The 17,935-nt window shown below is 44.3% G+C and overlaps 1 protein-coding gene across 1 annotated transcript in view; it reads right to left on the bottom strand.

Moving 5' to 3' along the window:
• The window catches only part of LOC138300552 (alkaline phosphatase-like), a 188,818-nt gene that overhangs the window by 13,870 nt on the left and 157,013 nt on the right, over window positions 1-17,935 (bottom strand). The window contains exons 8-9 of the mRNA XM_069240084.1: window positions 5,911-6,045; window positions 5,051-5,242 (exon numbers count right to left, since the gene is read on the bottom strand). Coding sequence (XP_069096185.1) covers window positions 5,051-5,242; window positions 5,911-6,045 — 327 coding nt within the window. The remainder of the gene's footprint in view (window positions 1-5,050; window positions 5,243-5,910; window positions 6,046-17,935) is intronic.

The raw sequence follows: 17,935 nt of genomic DNA on the forward strand, positions 1-17,935 counted from the left end.
ATGATCATTCTTCCAGGCAGCAGCTTACAGCTCTAGTGCCTCCAGACCCTCTCTGGTGAATTGCAGTGCTCTGTAAATGTTTGATTGATTGATCAATGGTAGGTTGAGATGATGGATTGAAGCAAGTCTCATTGAGGCGGCCATTTATAGGGGTGATGGTTGCAGCTGAGTGGATTTGGACATTTGGTTTGATGGAAAATGTAGAAAAACTTGGGCTAAGATTTAAATGGCTGTAGGTGAGGGAAGCACTTGTCTTGACATAGAGAATCAAGACTTTGGCAGCTGTAGACTGAGCTCATGGAAGTACAGAACTAAAAACATCTCTACCTGTTGCAAGCAATCTTTACATACATTAAAAGAACACAGTAAAAGACAAAAACCTTCTACCCTGAACCTCTGTAACAAGGAAAAAAGAACCAATAGTGCTCTATGCTGGTTCCACTGGGCCCCAATCCACAATCAGAAGGCTCCCCCTCATACCATAAAGAATGGGAGCTAATTAAATGTATACATCATACAAAGGAATGGTGCCTGCATTTTTTTGCAACTTTATATAGGGCAAATTTAACACAAGAGTCTTAGAACACTTAACATAAGAATTAGATTACATTACACATTTTTAGGTTGAGTCTAGGCAGCACGTAAGCACTGTCTCTCGACATTTAATCTACATCTGAGGGCTTGCAACATGTACATCTCACGCCCATCACTTCCATTTGTTCCTTGGCCTGTCAAAATTCCCTTGATTTCATAGGTAGATGCTTTATGTTTATCCAGCCTTGAGGCTGCTTTGTTACCACCTTCGAGACTGACCCTGTTACATGGATTATTGCATGATTGGCCATATACCTTAGTGTGGTGCACTACTTTTTTATTTATTATTTTTATTTTGTCCCACCACTTTGCGCTGTGTGGCCATATGTTGTTTCTTCCTCTTACTTGTTTTGGGCATGCCCCTGTTTCCTTGTGGTATCTGCACACAAAAGCTGCAAGCTAGAGGGGGACTCTTTTTAATTTATTTAATAATTTTTTTAAGGTTTATATAGCGCAAACTCAATCAGAGGAGCGCTGTTGGGCTTTTTTTCCTTTGCAGGGTCATCTCCAATCTTTTTGCCTCCTATTTGTTTCTGATCTGTTGTTGTTGGCATTAGGACTCTGGGCACTTTACCACTGCTAACCAGTGCTAAAGTGCATATGCACTCTGTGTAAATTGTATTGTTGATTGGTTTATCCATGATTGGCATATTTGATTTACTAATAAGTCCCTAGTAAAGTGCATTAGAGGTGGCCAGGGCCTGTAAATCCAGTGCTACTGGTGGGCCTGCAGCACTGGTTGTGCCACCCACATTAGTAGCCCTGTAAACATGGGTCAGACCTGCCACTGCAGGGTCTGTGTGTGCAGCTTTATACTGCCAATTGGACATGGCAAGTGTATCCACTTGCCAGGCCTAAACCTTCCCTTTTCTTATAGAATCCCCTGAGGTAGGCCCTAGGTAGCCCCAGGGGCAGGGTGCGGTGTATATTTAAGGTAGGACATATACTAATGTGTTTTATATGTCCTGACAGTGAAATACTGCTAAATTCGTTTTTCACTGTTGCAAGGCCTATATCTCTCATAGGTTAACATGGGGGATACCTTTAAATATGATTAAAGTGTAGATTCCCTTTGGGAGCAGATGGACATATGGAGTTTGGGGTCTCTGAACCCATAATTTAAAAATACATCTTTTAGTAAAGTTGGTTTTGAGATTTTGTGTTTGAAAATGCCACTTTTAGAAAGTGGGCATTTTCTTGCTTAAACCATTCTGTGACTCAGCCTGTTTGTGGATTCCCTATCTGGGTTAGTTTGTCAGTTGGGCTGTTTTCACCTCTCTCTAGACAGTGACACAAAGGGAGCTGGACTGTAGCCTGCATATCCTGATGAGTCATCTATACTAGGATGGAGGGGAGAAGTGGTCACTTACACCTGAAAGGGCTGTGCCTGTTCTCACCCAATGTAGTCTCCAACCCCCTGGTGTGTGTCTGGGGCCTGGCTTGGTAAAGGCAGGATTTCACAAACAAGAGAGACTTTCTTTTGAAGTAGGCCTACTTCAAAGGCCAAAATGGGAATAAGAAGAGCACTCAACCCCCTGAAAAACTAGATCACTACTAGACATCACGAAGAACCTCTGCCAAGGGAAAGAGCTGAAGAGCTGAGAAGTGCTGCCCTGCCTGTGACTGCGCTTTGTGGAGCTCTCCTGCAGTTGCTGCTTCTGCCTGTGAAAGGGGACAAAGACTGGACTTTGTTGTGCATTCATGCTTGTGAAGAAATCTTTAAGGGCTTGACCTGAGCTTGCCTTCTGTTGTTGAAGTCTCGGGGCCATCAAAGACTTCCCATGCTAGTACCTGGACTGTCTGCTGAGACTCCTGCCCTTGAAAGGTGCAGCTGACAGCCAAAGACTGAAAATCCACGCACAGACCGCCGTGAGGGGAAATTTTCGATGCACCTTCCGAGACGTGGCTGAGACATGACACGCCGTTGGCTTCGTGGCTCAAATCTACGCTCCACCTGCATCGCGTCTGGAAGATCGACGCAACGCGGCTGGGGAAAAGATACGCAACACTCACTAATGGAGGCTGATAACAACGCAAACCCCAAGCAGCGAGGTTTTGTGATACTGTGCGACTAGATTTTCTACGCAACATCGCTGGGTGCTGAAAAACAACACAATGCCTGCCCGGACTCGAGGGTGCCTGTCCGGATCGATGCATCGCTCTCCTGCAGAGAGGTAAAACGACACACGCTGACCCGACCAGAGGAGGAACGACGCACGGTCTTGCATGAGAGTGAGAAATCAAAGCATTGCTGGCCTATTCCGATGCACACTCGCCAGTGTGATGTTATTTTGACTCAACCCAGGTACCTTTTCACACTAACAGTGTTAGCACTGTTTTCTAAGGATTTAAGACTCTTTTTGCTTTTTAATTCATAATGTGTATGGTAGATTTTTCGTCGTTTTGGTCTTGTTTTGTTTAGATAAATATTACCTATTTCTGTAAACCTGTGTTGTGTCATTTTATAGTGTTTTCACTGAGTTACTGAGTGTGTTGGTCTAAATACTTTACACCTAGACTCTGAAGTTAAGCCTGCCTGCTTGTGCCAAGCTACCAAGAGGGTGAGTGGGGGTTAACTGAGGGTGATTCTCCTTTACCCTGACTAGAGTGCGGGACCTTGCTTGGACAGGGGGTAACCTGATTGTCAACAAAAGACCCCATTTCTAACAAGCGCTTTACATGAAGATGTGAAGTTTTATATAGTGCAAACTCGATCGGAGGAGTGCTTTACATGAGTACCACTGAAGTTTCGCAATTGAAAAATATACAAACTGGAGCATTTAAAACAGAAAAAAAAAAACACAGAAATCCTCAAAGTGTCTCTCTTGGCACAGCGGGAGAGCCGATACTACAATATTCGCTGCACTCTGGAAACTTGCCCCATAATGCTTTTCGGGGCATTTCTTTTTCAAAACATTGTTGCCCATAACTCTGACTGTGGTGGTCCTATGACAATGGGACCACCACCAAACTGTTCATCACAACATGCTCTTTCTGTCTATGTCATCTCTGGGTTCCCACACTAAGTTGGGGGTACCCAAATATAGTAACCTCTCCCACCAGTCAACATCTTTTGAAGCTCTCTAATTGCTGTAACTTTTGTTTTACAGCTGGGAGCAGTTTGAGTTTTAAGGCCCTTGTTTATAATAGTATTGCTATAGGCCTGAAAATGTGTAAGGTACTACCCCTTCTATGGGTTACATATATGATTGCACTGAATTACATTCTGCTGTTCAGTGTGCATGTCATTACGCCCTCTGGGGCTGACTATGTGGTTACATGACCATGCTTTTTTTACAAATGCTATTTTTAATACAGTGTCCTCTAGGTGCTGCTCTGAGCATTACAATCAAGATACTACAATATTCACTGCACTCTTGCCCCATATTGCTTTGTGTGGCATTCCTTTAACAAAACATTTTTTCTCATAACTCACTGTGTAATGGTCCTAGGACAATGGGACCAACATCAAAATGTTCAGCACAATACAGTCTTTCTGTTTAGGGATTCTCTGGGTCCCCACATTAGGTTGCGAGGCACAGCAGAATGATAATCCCTCCTACCAGTCAATGTTTTTTAAGTTCTCTCATGGCTGAAACTTTAGTTTTACAGCTGGGAGTAGTTTGTATTTTAAGGGCTTGTTTGTAATATTATTCTAGTAGGTCTGCTAGGCTTAAAAATGTGTAATGCACTAAGCTCTCTATGGTCTAAACATATGGTTACACTGCATTACGTTCTGCCATTCTGTTTTCATGTCATTATGCTCTCTAGTGACTGACTATATGGTCACATGACCATGTTTCTTACAAGCGGTGCCCTCTAAAGGCTGTTCTGAGCATTACAGTCAAGATACTACAGCATTCTCTGCACTAGAAAACTCACCCCATAATGCTTTGCAGGGCATTCCTTTTACAAAACAATTTTGCACATAACTCACCACACGATGTGCTCTTTCTAGGTCATCTCTGGGTCCCCCCACTAGGTTGGGGGGACCCCAAATAATAATACAAAAAATATAATAAATAATGACAGCATTTATATTGTTTCTGCAGTTAGAGGAAGATGGTAAATGGAAGTGCTTTAGTTATATGCAGGGCCACTGGAATTATGTGGCAGAGTGGACCAGATTATGTGGCAGGGTTGGCCAATTTATGTGGGAAGAAAAGTCCAGTTGTTCATTTACAATGCCAATAGCTCTAACTCAAGCAACTGTGAGACCTATTTCATTGCAAATGCTTGTTTTATTTTCAGGCACGAGGAGATTAAGAGATTTGCTCAGAATCGCAGGACGTGAGCCCAACCAGATTTCATAGACAGATGTTTGGAGCAGTGCTATTTAGCATGGGAAGAATGTTCGCAGTTAGAGGTTATTTCACTACTACATGACGCCACAGAATTTCTACCTCTGACATGTTTGTGCTTTGACACCACTACAAAAGGGGGCAATGGTACTTACCAAAGATGGAATTTCCACGTCTGGGGTTGCCGCCAATCGTAAAAACATGAGAATGGTCAGCTGTGACCACGGTCAAGGTGTCGATTTCTGAGGTCATCTTGTCTGCTAGGCCAATGGCGTTGTCCATTTCTATTGCCTCGTGCAGTGACAGCTGAGCCTTCCCCGCGTGGTGGGCATGGTCGATCCTTCCTCCTAGTGAAAGAGAACAGTGGCAGAAGCAGGAACCCTTAAGGGCCAGATCTCAGGATGAGTCCTTCTTCAGTTTCAGTTTTTAGAAATTTGGGCAGCATTGAATACATTTCAAATGTGGGATCAAGACAATAAGATCAATGTATAACTTCGTGCCGAAAAATGGCAACGTGGAAGGGAGGGGAATGGGAAGACAGAGGCAGCATTTTGAGTCATTACTTGTACTGTAAACTGAATGACATCCATTATGCTAAAAGAGCTGCAATAAAACAACTCATTCCTTCCATCTGCAACCCCTCCCCATCCTCCATCTAATAGCTGTTGCAGTCTATCTCAACATCCTCCAACGAAAATCTCCTCTTCCCTCTCCCATGCTACACCTATTCATAATCTATCCTTTCCCTCACTCTACCTACCCATTGTTTCCTTCTACCCGCGCTAAATCCCTCTTTTATGAAGAATTCTGCCCATCCCTCCCACTGCCCTGCCATTATTAGTGCATTGTAACTGCTTTCATACACTATTAAAGCCTCCCAGCCCCCCCCCCTCCTTATCTAGTAATGGTACCGCTACTCTCCAGCACTGTCCCCTGACCAATAGCATTCGCTGATGACAAGTGCCGCCTTTCTCATTTCAGTATCCATCCAATACGACGGAGGTTGCCCACTCACCTTCCACGAGCAGGAAGAATCCGTTAGGGTTCTTCTTGAGGATGCGGATGGCCACCCCCACCATCTCCGTCAAGGAGGGGTCCGTGGAGTTCTCTCTCTCTAATTCAAACATCAGATCCCCGGGCTCGAAGAGGCCTGTGACGGGGACAGAAGCACCCAGACATAAGAACGGGGTGAAGGGTGATGGGAGTTAGAATTACTGAACATTTTTATTTAGAAGCAAAGGCGTCTCGGCAATAGTGTAGCAAGAGCAGTGGCACCGGTGCTCAGGGGTGTGAAAGCCACCTTGACCCAAATTACAGCTGCCTGTCTGCACCAAACTGTGAGCAAAGGGGGCATTTTGGTTGCTTGCTTGAGGGCCCATGTCACCTTTTCTAAGCCACAGGCTCAAAGGTGTGGCCAAGATCTCTGTGCTTTAAATGGGAAGGTACTCACAGGTACAGGCACTTCTTGAATCGGGAAGGAAGAGGACCTGCACTTATGAGCAGGCGTGCAATGCTTTTAGTAGGGGAGTACCGGTACTTCTCAGTAGCATACAGGCACACTGGAATAGTGAACACCCGCATTTTTATATTTCAATGCCAAGCACTGACCTCAGCCATTCAAAAAACCGATGACCCCAACTTATCTAAGATGTGGCTTGATTTGGCCACTCATGCCCTTTATTTTTACTCTTCAGTGCTTTTAATGGGGAGAGGCGGCCACATTTATGTAAATATTCTGGCATGCTTTGGCAGGACACGTTGAGCCTACCTTGGTAAATTGTGTTCTCTTTTGCACATTAAAGCCCATATTTATACTTTTTAGCGCCGCATTTGCGCCGCTTTTTGACCGCAAAAACGGCGCAAACTTACAAAATACACATGTATTTTGTAAGTTTGCTCTGATTTTGCGTCAAAAAATGACGCAAATGCAGCGCTAAAAAAGTATAAATATGGGCCTATGTGTTTTAAGAACTGCTTTAGAGCGGCGTTAGTATTTCTCTAGGAAGGGCGTTTTTTCCAGAAATCTATTGGCAAATGGTGTACTTGACAGCTCTAATTCCATTAAAACTGGTCAAAATGTTGTAGGATTTAAATAGTAATTTGCAGTTTTTTTTTTCCAAGGATGAGTATCAAATATTTTGTGGTAAATAGTGGATTTATAAGTGGAGCGTGTGCCAAGTGCTGGTCAAAATGTATCATTTTAAGATTTCTCATTTTCAATGGAGCATTAGGATTAGTAATAGCCAATGAAAGGGAAATAGCTGGATGAGGAAAGAAATAGAAAAACAGGGCAAAAAAGGAAGCAGACTAACAAAGATTTCCATAAGACGTGGGACCTGATTTAGAGTTTGGTGGATAGGTTACTCCGTCACAAACGTGCTGGATATCCCGTCCACCTTAAGCTCTCCATTTGCTATAATGGGATCGTAATTGGCAGATGAGATATCCTTCACATTTGTGAAGGAGTCACTCCCCACGTCAAACTCTAAATCAGGCCCTTTGTGTTAATACACTCTGCAAAAAATACAGAATTGGTGTATAGTTGAAACCTCCGAGTGTCTCCGAGTTGGAGACAGCAGGCCCAGTCTGACTGGGAGCGCAAAGCCAGGGCTCTCAGGCCAATCCTGATGCTGCTCTCCGGCTGCCAGCAGAATGAGAGCAGTGTTAGGATTGGCCGCAGGTCAGGCTGGAAGCCTGTGTCTGGGAGCCTGCAGTCCAGTGGAGACTTGACGAAGTGCGGTGAGGTGCGGCAGGACGAAGTACATTTTTAAAAAATATATATTATTATTTATTTATTTTGTTCACCCTCCCCTTGCCACATTACCCCTCTGCCAGCTGCAACTTTGTTACCTGACTCAAATTTCCTACTGCCTGAGGCCTCAATATGTAAATATTGCGTAGCTTGAGAGATAGCCCTGCTATCTGGTGTCATAATGCATACATTTGAAGTCACTCAAAGTCTAGCTAAGTAGTTTAAAGCAACACCTGTAGGTTTTGTATAACCTGAGAAATAGCTCTGAAGTCCAAAGTCAAAACTTGCATATTCTTTACCACTTATAGGATGGGTCTGCTGTGTGAGGCCTGATGTTGTAAGGTTTGTAAAACCTGAGATATAGGTTTGCTTTGTAAATGTACTGTATAGTAAGTGTAACCTGAAGTAAACATCTGCTGTACGAGGCCTGAGCCAGTTTATTCAGTGTCTCCTGGGATACAACTCTTGTGTATAAAGACAGCGCTGGTATTTTTTTTTTTTAACAAAGTGGAGGAAATATATGAAAAATTGAACTTCAGCTGTGTGGCACAAGCCTGGTTTTACAAACAAACTGGGTAGCCCTTAATAAGATCGACTTCGGTAAGTTCCCTCCTCTCCCCTTGGAAAGAATAATAGATCTTATCAGACACACTGTATCAGGAGCCCGGTCCAACCCTTCCCCACCAAAAATCATACATGATACAGTAGAGAATGTTGCTTCTCCACTAACCACATTATTAAGTAAAATCTGTAATTCTGGTCATTTTCCTTTCAAATGGAAGAAGGCCTGCATCCTACCTTTGCTGAAGAAGCCTTCAATGGATCCAAATGAGATGGAATTGTATATATATATATATTGTCTATATCCTGCCTCCCCTTCTCAGCAAAAATGATTGAGAAACACATGACCATCTCACTCCTTGAGTTTTTGGAGGTTAAAGGAATTTTGGATTTCACACAGTTTGGCTGTATGCCGAATCACAGCACCGAGTCGCCTCTGGTAGTGGCAACGGAGGAGCTTAGAAGTGTTCTGGACAGTGGTGGGAAGGCTGCAGTGATCCTGTTGGATCTATCTGTATCCTTTGACACCGTGAGCCATTGTGTTCTTCTGGATCGTCTGGCAGAGATTGGTATCGGTGGCTTAGCCAGCGATTTTCTACATCCCTTCCTCTCCGATAGGGAACAAGCAGTCACCTTACGGACTTTGGGGGTTATTCTAACTTTGGAGGAGTGTTAATCCGTCCCAAAAGTGACGGTAAAGTGACGGATATACCACCAGCCGTATTACGAGTTCCATAGGATATAATGGACTCGTAATACGGCTGGTGGTAAATCCGTCACTTTTCCGTCACTTTTGGGACGGATTAACACCTCCTCCAAAGTTAGAATAACCCCCTTTGTGTCTAAGCCTTTTTCTTTGCCATGTGGGGCCCCACAGGGGTCGTCACATAGCTTAGCACTCGTTAACATCTATGTGCCCCCTTTACTAGGCTAATTCTAACTTTTGACGTTTCATCAGTTGCATATGCAGATGACATTCAAATTGTTGTGTGAAACTGCTCACCGTTTAAATAGCTGTATGGGTCCAGTGGTTGAGTGGATGAACAATAACAGGCTCAAGCTGAGCTCTGATAAAACTTAGGTTCTTCTCCTTGGCAAGAACACTACTTTCCGGGATGAAACTTGGTGGCTTTGGTCCATGGGCCTCCCCCCGCTCCAGTATCTTCAGTTAGTAATTTGGGAGTGATTTTTGACCCCTGCATTCTTTTAATGCCCAGATCAACAAATTCATTTCATGTTGTTTCTTTTTGCTGCGTACTTTAAGAAAAATCCTCCCCTTCTTTCCATATGATCTCCAGAAATCTGCAGTCACAGAGCTGGTTCTGTCTAAGCCAGGTTATTGTAATGCCTTATGCACAGACATTCATCAACAAAGCATCAAGGAAGCTTCATACTCTGCAAAATGCTTCAGCTCGACTGCTTAGGAAAATCCCTAAGTTGAATTCAGTGCCAAAGGTACTAGTGGAGCTCCATTGACTCCCGTTTAAGAATAAAATTGCTTTTAAGGGACTCTGCTTGGCACACAAAGCGCTTCTTGGTAGAGGTCCAGATCACCTATAGAGGAAATGTTCCTGGTACGCTCCCAGAAGAACTTAGCACTCTGTTACCTTCAGAACAGTTAACGTTCCTAAAATTAAGAGAATTACATAGGGTGTCAGAATGCTTTGTTTACACTACATGCCAACTTTGGAACAAGCTACTGGCACACCTTAGAGGTCAAAATAACTTGTCCGGCTTTAGGAAACATCTCAAGACTTGGCTATTTTCTTGCTCTCTATGATATGTTATGTTATATGCTCATGTCTCAGTGCTACTCTAGTAGACACCAGCGCCAAGACACCCTAGGGCATATGTGCGCTATATAAAATTGCTCAGTATCAATATCTGTGACCTGCAGGGCAGTTATGCCTCAAGTGGCATGAGACTAAGCCCAGGTTTACAAAAATTATGCGTTGGGTTTGTGTTACTTTGTTAACACAGACCAGACGCAAAGTCTACTGGTGTTATATATAATCCAACATAAATCGTGATCTGTGCTGGTTTATAATGCAAAGTAATGCTAAGTGTTTATTTGCATCATCGGGTGTTCGATGGGTGTTTCATAGGCATTACCATGTAATCATCCAAGGGTTTCAATGCAAATCCCCATCAAAAAATAATTTGTTGACAGGGATTTGCGTAAAAATCCTACATCTCCCCAAAGCAGGCATAACAAGGAGAAATGCTTTAATTTCTCCTCATTTTTACCTCTTTGCACCTGTAGTTCTTTCTACAGCACACATACAAAGAGGAAAATGCCTTTAACCATAATTTCTGTACAGGAAGGGAAGGGACACCTTCCTGCACTAAAACTTTGATGGTCACAGCACAGTCGCACTTGCCCTATGATGTGAGGGTGTCTGCATTGGCGCATGGCTGTTAAAAGTGCACCAGCTCAGGGAGACAACAGAACTGCACCACTTCTTAGTAGATAACACGGTTTTGCTCTCTCCTGTTCACGCAATGTAGCACAGCAACTTTAATTGCTGCATTGTATTATGTCTACTCTGTCTACGTCTGGCCCTTAGTTCTGAAGTTTTGTATCAACATTAATTATGTTAACATTTTTTGGGAAGGGGGCTTGGACATCTAAAAGTTTAGTTTTTTCAACTTCTCACACTCTTTTAAAAATACTGGAATAGACAAACACTACAGTATTGGATGGTAGGGGATCAAGAACGTTTTGTAAGTGTAAATGCAGCCTGCAGTTCTCTTGTTAATTTTTTAAAAATTTTCCATTAATTTTGATTATTCCATCTCCCTCCCACAGATTTTGAATATACCATGCCTGCCTCCTCCAACTAATCGTTGTATACTGAGTCCACTGGCAAATGAGGGGATCACTGACAGAATATCGGAAACATAAATATTGTGTCGAAAGAACATCATGTCAAAACATCGAAGACCAAAAACATGAGAAGGTAAGTGCAAATAGGTAAGTGTAAATTTACTATCCTTAACTCCACATCTACTTACCTTGAAGATATATATATTGTCAGGGTACAGATATGCGGAGTTATATATATTAAAACTTGGTTTACTTATAGAAACTTACCATCACAATATTTCTGTCCTAATTATTCTTGGCATGATTTTTTTGTCCCACAGTATTTTTGGTTCCAGAGTTCTGTCTAACCACAGCAACTATTGGAAATGCTGGTGTGGTGTTGAATATTTTTTAGCACAGATACAAGCACACCTTGACAGTGCACTGGGCATTCTGGACTATCAAAAAAAAGAGGGACTGGGAGAATCACCATAGTCCCGTGCACAGTCTCCCAAAGTATAAATATGCAGTCTAGCAAGGTACACTGTTCTGAAAATACTATGCCCCAGTACTTAGTCGTCAAGAACACATTGGTCCTTCAAAGCATTAGCTTTTTAGGATCAAGTGCCCCTTACCCACCATTATGAAGCATGCTTCATCCTCGGGCATTGCTCCTCATTGGGCCGGTGCTGCATTGCCCAATGGGCCCGTGATAGGGCTCTTTGCCAGATATCTTTTCAGTAGGTGCCAGCTAACACCAAGCATAAAGATTCTGCTTGAGTGTAATGGGAGTGGGAATCACTGGAAAAAGTGGATTCAAATTAGCTACAGGCATCAGGGTTGTAACTTTACTATAAGTGGTCAGATCTATGCCAAGATTTAAAAACAACGGGGACAGAAATCAGAACTGATGATCCGAGAATCCCCAATGACTATCTCTGTATATAAATCCTACAGTGCCAGGGTAAGGTCTACATGTTTCACACCCCTCTTAGTTCCTATGGATCTAAAGGCATTTCTTCAAGACCTTAGAAAACAACCTTACTGGAAGAGAGTAAGATGGCCCTCTTGACAAATGTGTCTACATCTTAATGTTTCCTACATGGATGTGTGTATGTACCTCCTTTACTGGTGACCTGTAATAAAAGCAAGAAAACATAAACACATCAAATGAGTAAATGGCAAGAAACATACTGGCTGTGTGTGTTGTCATGCACACATTGTTCGGGGAAACAACAGTGAGTGAACATGCCAAAGTAGCAGGTGGAAAATATAAGATATAACATCCAGTGGTTTAAAATGATCTTACCCTCCCACGGTCTGAATAGGGCTCCTTCAGGTTGTGTGGGCTAAGCAGCGCCTATGAATCTAATAACACATAATGCAAATAACAAAGGTGCACATGTCTGAAATAGGATGTTGCCAACAAGCCAGTACCTGCAAACACAGACAGCAACACAAAAACAAAATGGCCTGTGCATGAACACCGAGGAAGTATACATATTAGTATACTGACATGTTTGTTGTTAGTTCAAAAGCACAGCCATCGAATTAGACATTGTTGTCAGACAGTCAGCCTCAGAGCCACAAAAAAAGTATAAACAAATGCCACTCACAGCCCAGTTCCTGATAGTAGGATAATATCACTGCCTCCACCGAGTGGGTTCAAATCCTATTTGTTATCTAGATATAGTTGCTATTTCAGTAAAGGTGAAGTAGTATGAGAAAACCTTATGTTATTCGGGTGGAATGAAACATGTTCTTGAAAGTTCATTCCAAAGTTTTCTGAGATAGCACCATATCCAATCAACGCTGTGTCAAAGTTACTCTTTTTTCTGTATCTAATGCCATGGCCAAGGTTGCTCACAACAATACTGGGTACAAGAACCTGAAAGCTCAATGTAGTAGGCCGACCCACACCGTGGGACTAAAAAGGGGGTCATCCACTAGCTTCCTTAACACACATGCTTGTACACAGTTAATTTTATATATTAGAATATCTAGGACCACAAAATAAAATAAAAGGAATAGTCCATGATGTACCCTGTCTCCCACCAAAGAGCTCCATTGTGGGCAGAGCTGTGCAGTCTGAAGTGCACCTGTAAGGTGGGTGGAGCTAAGGCCCGAGGCTGGAAGAGGAGCACCGGGCTGGTGATATGCCTGTGCGGGTAAAGAACCCAGATAAGAACCGTTCAGGGAAACATGTCCTCGACCGCTGCCCGGGAGCCCAATCAAATAGAGGTGGAGTGAGCAGAAAACCCCGGCCTCTGCCCAGGGGCCCAATTAGTTTGACATGCTGAGCGCTGATCCAGGGAAATCTCCTTGGACTGACATCTGAGATCTCATATCATAAAGCATCAGCAACAGAAAACCTATTTTATAGTATCTAAAACAGGTAGTTACCTGACATCAGGTTTGGAAACAGTGTGGATGGGCAGCTGGACTGTCATGTGATATGTTTAGGGAATACCATACACATCCAATCTGCAGTCTTGAAACAATGCAACATAGGGAACCTTATGCTGAAGTCATGCCATGCCAACAGCAAGTACCACATGCCTTTGACAGTATAGCAGCTACAGCTTCCCTGTTAATATCTCAGCATCCCATCAAAATGCATAACACAGACGGATGTATGTAGTACACTTGCATCCCCTGATGCAAAACACAAGAAGGGATAATGTCACTAGGCTGACATGGTTAGAGGTCCCATAAACTTTAGACCACATGTACCTTGCATTCATTGGAAGAATTGCTGAATCAACTCAGTCCTAGTCAGCTGCATCCTCTTCATCTGCCTCCTCGTCAGTTCCAGAGTCATCAGCCAGAGCCACTGGTCCAGCTGCCACCTCCTCCTCATCCAACAGTGGAATGTGTCTTCTCAGGGCAAGATTGTGTAGCATGCAACATACTACAATGATTTGGCAGACTTTCCGGGGGTTTTACTGAAGGGCACCACCGGACACATGTAAGCATCTGCGTCTTGCTTTCAGTAGCCCAAATGTCCTCTCGATTACATGCCTCGTTCGGCCATGCGCCTCATTGTAACTGTCCTCCCCATTTGTTGTAGGGTGCCTCACTGGTGTCAGGAGTCAGACCAGGTTGGGGTGGCTGGAGTCACCTGTGTGCACAAGGGTACAAATCATTAGGGAACTATGAAAGGCTCAGAGCTGACTGTGAAGTGAAGTTGCATAGACGGCAGACATAGACAGAGGTACACTTACCAATGAGCCAGGCCCTATCTCTGTAGTCGCTACATCCTTTATGGGACACTGTTGTTCCTCAAGATGTAAGATTCATGTACAGATCCAGGAAACTTTGCTGCCACATGGGATAAGTATTGGTTGCCAAGACACACCACCTGCACATTGATCGAATAGTGATTCTTCCTGTTCCTGCAGACTTGCTCATTGGCCCTGGGAGGAACTAAAGTGATGTGGGTGCCATCGATGGCCCCTATGACATGTGGAACATGTGCAATGTAAAAAAAGGCTGACTTCACAGTGTACAGATCAGCACGTTATGGGACCCTGATGTAGCTGTTCATGTGCTTGAGTAAGACATCCAGTACATCCTGTAACACAAAACTGAACATCAACTGTGACATTCCTGCAGACAATCCCACTGTCACCTGAAAAGAACCTGAGGCGAGGCAATGCAGGACAGATAACACCTGTACTGTTGGCGGGATGGCATATGGATTAAGTATGGCTGGCAGGTGATCCGGCTCCAACTGGGTACACAATTCCCTGACGGTCTGACGATTCCAATGAAAAGTCTGTATTATGTGTCTTTTTTCCATGGTAGCAAGGTCGACTTGGGGCCGGTAGACCGGTGCATTTCTCAATTTCCCCATTGGACGGTTTCTAGGCATAGGACAGAACACATTTCAGGACATCTGTTACACTGTTGTTACTAAAGTACACCATAGAAGGGGTAAATAGGACAAGTCATGAAACCTGACACAGGAAAACAGTTATTCACAAACTGCACAACTGTGATATCCTGGCTGTCAATTCCATTGATCTACTTGTCACAAGGGTTCTGTACAGAGATGAATGTCAGACATAATAAACTCGTCCCTAAGTCGGATACAGTTATCAAACATCCACACATTGAAAAGATTATACATCAGACATATTGGCAGGTGACACTCACTTCACTAGTAAGTTCACCTGAGTTGACATAGTACATCAAGCAACTAGTAATTAACTTCATGCTATGACGCACTAGGATGACATAGAAATCTTTAAAATGTGTGAAATGGCAACCGCCTATCCTGCATGCAGAGGAAAGAGGGAGGTGACCTCATTCCACCGGCATTAGTCGTCATGGCGGTAGGCAGCCGGAACCACGGTGCAACTCCTCACTGGTTAACATTGATATCTATGGGAAACCGGGGCCAATGATGGTCATCGCCAGTGGTGACAGTCATGACCGCAGCAGCTGTGACTGCCATTTTCTATAGCCCAGCTCACTTGACTCCTGACACTCAAGCAAGAAAGACCTCCACTGCATGATCTGCTGTGTTCTGTATCTGGAAGTCACAATGGCACGTCCTGCAGGAGATAGGCCCCCTGCCTTCACCTCGGATGAACTCGAGAAACTGGTGGAAGGGGCCTTACCCCTGTATGGACAGTTGTATGGGGCTCCAGATAAACAGGTCAGTACAATGTGGTGTACTCATCAGCTAGGGTGTTGTTTGATGACGAACGTGCGTGAATATAGACATGGCATCATTGACTGCTGAGGTTGTGTTGTTTGAATGATAATGGTTTATTGTGAACTCTGTATGAGCAAGTGCTGTGCATGCTGTGTATAGGCCACTGCTGTAGGTGTACTGTAACTCTACATGAATATCTCCTTTTGTCTGTGTCTCCCGTGCAAGTCACACCCATCACAAAATGGGGTTTTGGAGGGCCATCGCCAAGCAAGTGCAGACCCTGGGGAGCCATAGCTGGCGGAGTACCCACTGCAGAAGGACCTGAGAAGCTGGGCCCGGAAGATGGTGGAGGCCCAGCTGGGGATGTCCTCCCAACAAGGGACGGGTGCTCATCGGACCCTGACCCCCCCCAGTGGCCCGCATATTAGCGGTGACCTACCTGGAGTTAAATGGGTGCTTGAGGGCAGCACAGCAGCCACAAGGGGGTGAGTACCGACTGTTTCATTTCAGTTTTATGGGCTTCTATTGTGTCAGTTGGATTACGTAGGTACTAATGAGGTATTTGTACATTGAATAATATCACAGTCCTGGCTATTACTTCCACTGTTTATAAGTGATGTGAGTTAGCTTTTAAACACCATGCAAGCAGTAATATGTTGATGCTATACCTCCTTGTCTAGTTACGTTTAGACACACTTCTATGTTGAGTGGTTTCCAAACCTTATTTCCCTATCCCTGTGTCTGCTTAAGTTAGCCAATGTCATCTAGTTAGGGCTGATATTGGGTATTAATTCCTGTGACCAGGTAACTTCTACTTTGAAATCATTGTATCCTCAATGGACTTCTGAACATCATAAGTCCTTTACCAAACTGTAATATTTTGTGTGCAATTAATCTATCCAGGAGATATGAAAAACAATGTGCCAAACAGTCAGATTTTACATATATATGGGTAGTTGGTAGTTTTTACCATTGTAGAATGACTGATGACAGACTGCAGCATTTCCAAACTAGTAATTTTGTTGGAATTAGGAGGTAACAGCTTGCATATTGGGTTTTGTCTTCATGACCAATGTTTGAGGGCAATGTTTCATAGCCATTCCTTGCCACGCCAGAGGAGTGGTAGATTACTTGCTGGTATGTGTAATAGATGGGTAGGTATTGACCCTTTCCTTCCTTTCTTTTTCTCCCACCTTCTCTTCCCATTCTCTTCTAAACTTATGTGCATCAGCATCATCAGGCAAAGGAGAAGTGGCAACAGCGAGTGGGGAAGCTGCAGCCCACGGGACCCAGGAGGCAGAGTCCACTGCCGCCAAAGGGATCAGTGGGACAGAGGGTGAGGGGAGCACCATGGGGGAGACCAGTACAGCAACATCATCTTCGGATTCCTCTTCCGATGGAAGCTCCCTGGTGGTCGCGGACCCATCTGGAACCATCCCAGCACCATTCTTGTCTGCCACTACCCTTACCAACACCACCCTCCTCATAGCCCCCCACTCAGTTGCCCGTGCCCATTCACCCAGGAGGGTGGGCATCTCCTTCACGGCAGACACCTCTGTCCCTGTCCCCGTCAGCCCTGCTGCTCTCAATGAGGAGGATATTGACCTCCTGAGGTCCATCTCTGTGGGGCAGTCAACCATTGTGAATGCCATCCAGGGACTGGCATCCCAGATGCAACAAATTAATGCCTACCTGGATGTCATTCACAGTGGCTTGGCTGGCCTACATAGATCGTTTCAGCCTCTGGCCTCCTCTTTGATGGCAGCCAGTGTCCTTTCATTTTCCATGCCCCCTCCAGCTACCTGTGCCCAATCCAACACCCCTCCCCCCTCCCATTCAGAGCACATATACAGACCAGGATTCACCCACTAGAATAGACAAGGTGTATAAAGACAAACACGGGCACCACAGGACACACCAAAAGCATGCACACAGTCAACACACACCTGCAGACATGACAACAGCCACTCCATGCACTGTCTTCCCCTCCACCTCCTCCATCACAGTCACATCACCACTCACACCTGCCATCACTACACCAACACTCCCTGATCCCGCCACCAGTCTTTTCATACTCATAGACACCACACGAGCAAACCCCATACATCCACCCCACACACCACATCCATACTCACCACGACAACCATCATGACCACATGCAGCACATCCACCTTATTTCCAGCCACCACCCCAACATACACTCACACATCTTGCATAACATCTCCCTGTGTCTTTTCCCCTCTCCTCCCAAAAAACAT

The sequence above is a fragment of the Pleurodeles waltl genome, chromosome 6, assembly GCF_031143425.1.
Source record: "Pleurodeles waltl isolate 20211129_DDA chromosome 6, aPleWal1.hap1.20221129, whole genome shotgun sequence".
Taxonomy (NCBI): Eukaryota; Metazoa; Chordata; class Amphibia; order Caudata; family Salamandridae; genus Pleurodeles; species Pleurodeles waltl.